General features: G+C 36.0%; 1 protein-coding gene across 1 annotated transcript in view; it reads left to right on the top strand.

Moving 5' to 3' along the window:
* LOC144971267 (uncharacterized) overlaps positions 1-2500 on the top strand; it is a 27076-nt gene that overhangs the window by 18532 nt on the left and 6044 nt on the right. Inside the window, exon 3 of the mRNA XM_078911874.1 lies at positions 99-171. Coding sequence (XP_078768000.1) covers positions 99-171 — 73 coding nt within the window. The remainder of the gene's footprint in view (positions 1-98; positions 172-2500) is intronic.

Raw genomic sequence — 2500 nt, 5'->3', positions numbered from 1 at the left:
CGCCTGATATCGTAAATGTTCATGTTAGATTTTTGATAAGATTTTGGCAGTACGTTGTAGCAGGTTCTCAGCTCAATATATATCTCATTATTTTCCAGATTTTCTTTTGTTTATCATGGCAACAGTTATGATCTTGATATTAATTGGAATCATCATGTGTCAAAAGAGAAGGTAAGTAGAAGTACTAGCTGCACAAGTAACAAATAAGTCTTATCACATTATATTGTACACCAAATAGCTCTGAAACAATGGAGCAGGAGAAGGTTAATTTTGATAGACACTACAATAGTATAAAAGGCATCTTCAGTTAATTGGAGTGAATGCTTGGCTTCTCTATAGTAGTAGTAGTAGTAGTAGTAGTAGTAGTAGTAGTAGTAGTAGTAGTAGTAGTAGTAGTAGTAATAGTAGTAGTAGTAGTAGGAGGAGGAGGATGATTAGGAGTAGTAGTAGTAGTAGTAATAGTAGTAGTAGTAGTAGTACTACTACTACTACTACTACTACTACTACTACTACTACTACTACTACTACTACTACTACTACTACTATTACTACTATTACTACTATTACTACTACTACTACTACTACTACTACTACTACTACTACTACTACTACTACTACTACTACCACTACTACTACTACTACAACTACATTTTACAATCTACAATACTACTACTACTACTACTACTACTACTACTACTACTACTACTACTACTACTACTACTACTACTACTACTACTACTACTACTACTACTGTAGTATTGTTGTGTGTAGTTGCCTAACAGGCAAGACGTGTTTTTGTTGTTGTGACATTTCTCTTCAATTTTTACAGATTTCAAGGATTTACACGTCTTATTTCAATTCAATTTTTATTCAAGGATTTTTGTACAACACGTAAGATACCATTGTGATATTGCTTTAATTATATTTTATACGGTTTCGACATCATTTTTATCGAAATTGTTTCAGACTATTTTACAATGTTTCACCAAGACCCCGCCATTTTTACTCGTTCTCACAACCAATTTTTATTGTCGGCTATCGTTGGACTTTTATTCACCCTGCGCTTTTATTGTTTACAAATTGAAAACACACACTCCTACCTCAAATGTGAACATCATTACAATCAACAAAAGATTGTCTGTAAACGGGGTGGTCGACGTAAACAGCATGTTATTGAAACAACAGTCCCGCGACGTCCAGTGAACTGTCATCGTTCAACTCGACCACCACAGACGTTAACAAAAATATTGACAAATGACACAAGACCAAGTCATGGAAATCATAACATTTGTATTGGCCATATTAACGCACAGTCATCGAGAAACAAGACATTCGATATAATCGATGTCATAGATCAACACGATATCGATATTCTACATATAACTGAATCATGGTTGCGTCAGTTCGGTGATGAACCTATAATGAAAGAAATGACACCTCCCTGCTACAAGATGGAATCGTTCCCAAGAAATGGACGATCAGGAGGGGGGATCGCCATTATATACAAACACGCTCTCTCGTGTAAAATACAAAACAGGCCAATTTCGTTCAAAAGTTTTGAGTGTGTCCAAACCACATTGACCTACCCTCAAATTTCATTTTTAATCACTTGTATCTACAGACCACCCCCAAGCAAAAAGAACAAACTGAGACAGAATGATTTTGCTGACGAATTTTCTGATTTTGTATCAAAAGACACATCAAATAAGCGAAAAAAAGTTATCGGCGATTTTAATATTCAGTTTGATGTTGATAAGAATAGTCTCGTTAAAATTATAAAAAATATGCTGAATGAACATGGCCTGACTCAGTTAGTGACCTCTCCAACCCAAAGATCGGGGCACATCTTGGACTGGTTCATCACTAATACACCCTCGCTTGTTGAATCAATTAAAAACATCAAAAAAGAAATTTCAGACCACAATCTGATTCTGGAAACTCTCAAATGCATCAAAGAGAAAGCAAAGAAAGTCAAGATAGTGTCTAGGGATACTAAAAGAATAGGCATTAGTTCCTTCAAAAATAATAAGTCAGAGGAACTAGGAAGAATGGATATACCATCAGCACAGAAAACGGACGACGTACTGCGCAACGTCATCGACAGGCATGCGCCAAAGACAACTAGAATTAGAATAATAAATTCCAGGAGACCGTCTCCGTGGTTTAACTAGAGTGAAAAAATTGCCAAAAGGGAAAAGAGGAATGCTGAGGCATCGTGGAGAAAATCGGGTCTTGAGATTGACCGGCTGATATATATAGCAAAAAAGCATAAGTATAAAACCACCTGCAAGAGAGCAAAAAGAAACTATTATAACACGAAACTATCATCAGTGAGGGACACTAAGGAATTTTTCTCTGTTTCAAAGGAACTTTTAGGGGAAGAAAAGGACATGTGTCTACCCACTAATATCCCGGTAGAAAAACAGCCGGATCCATTTTCAGATTTCTTTTCGGGAAAAATATCGAAAATTCGGAACAATTTGGACCTCGTGCAAAATGA

The sequence above is a fragment of the Berghia stephanieae genome, chromosome 4 (genome assembly GCF_034508935.2).
Source record: "Berghia stephanieae isolate SIO BIC M18660-M18661 chromosome 4, UCSD_Bste_1.3, whole genome shotgun sequence".
In the NCBI taxonomy this organism is placed as follows: domain Eukaryota; kingdom Metazoa; phylum Mollusca; class Gastropoda; order Nudibranchia; family Aeolidiidae; genus Berghia; species Berghia stephanieae.
This window is presented reverse-complemented; position numbering and strand designations above follow the sequence as displayed.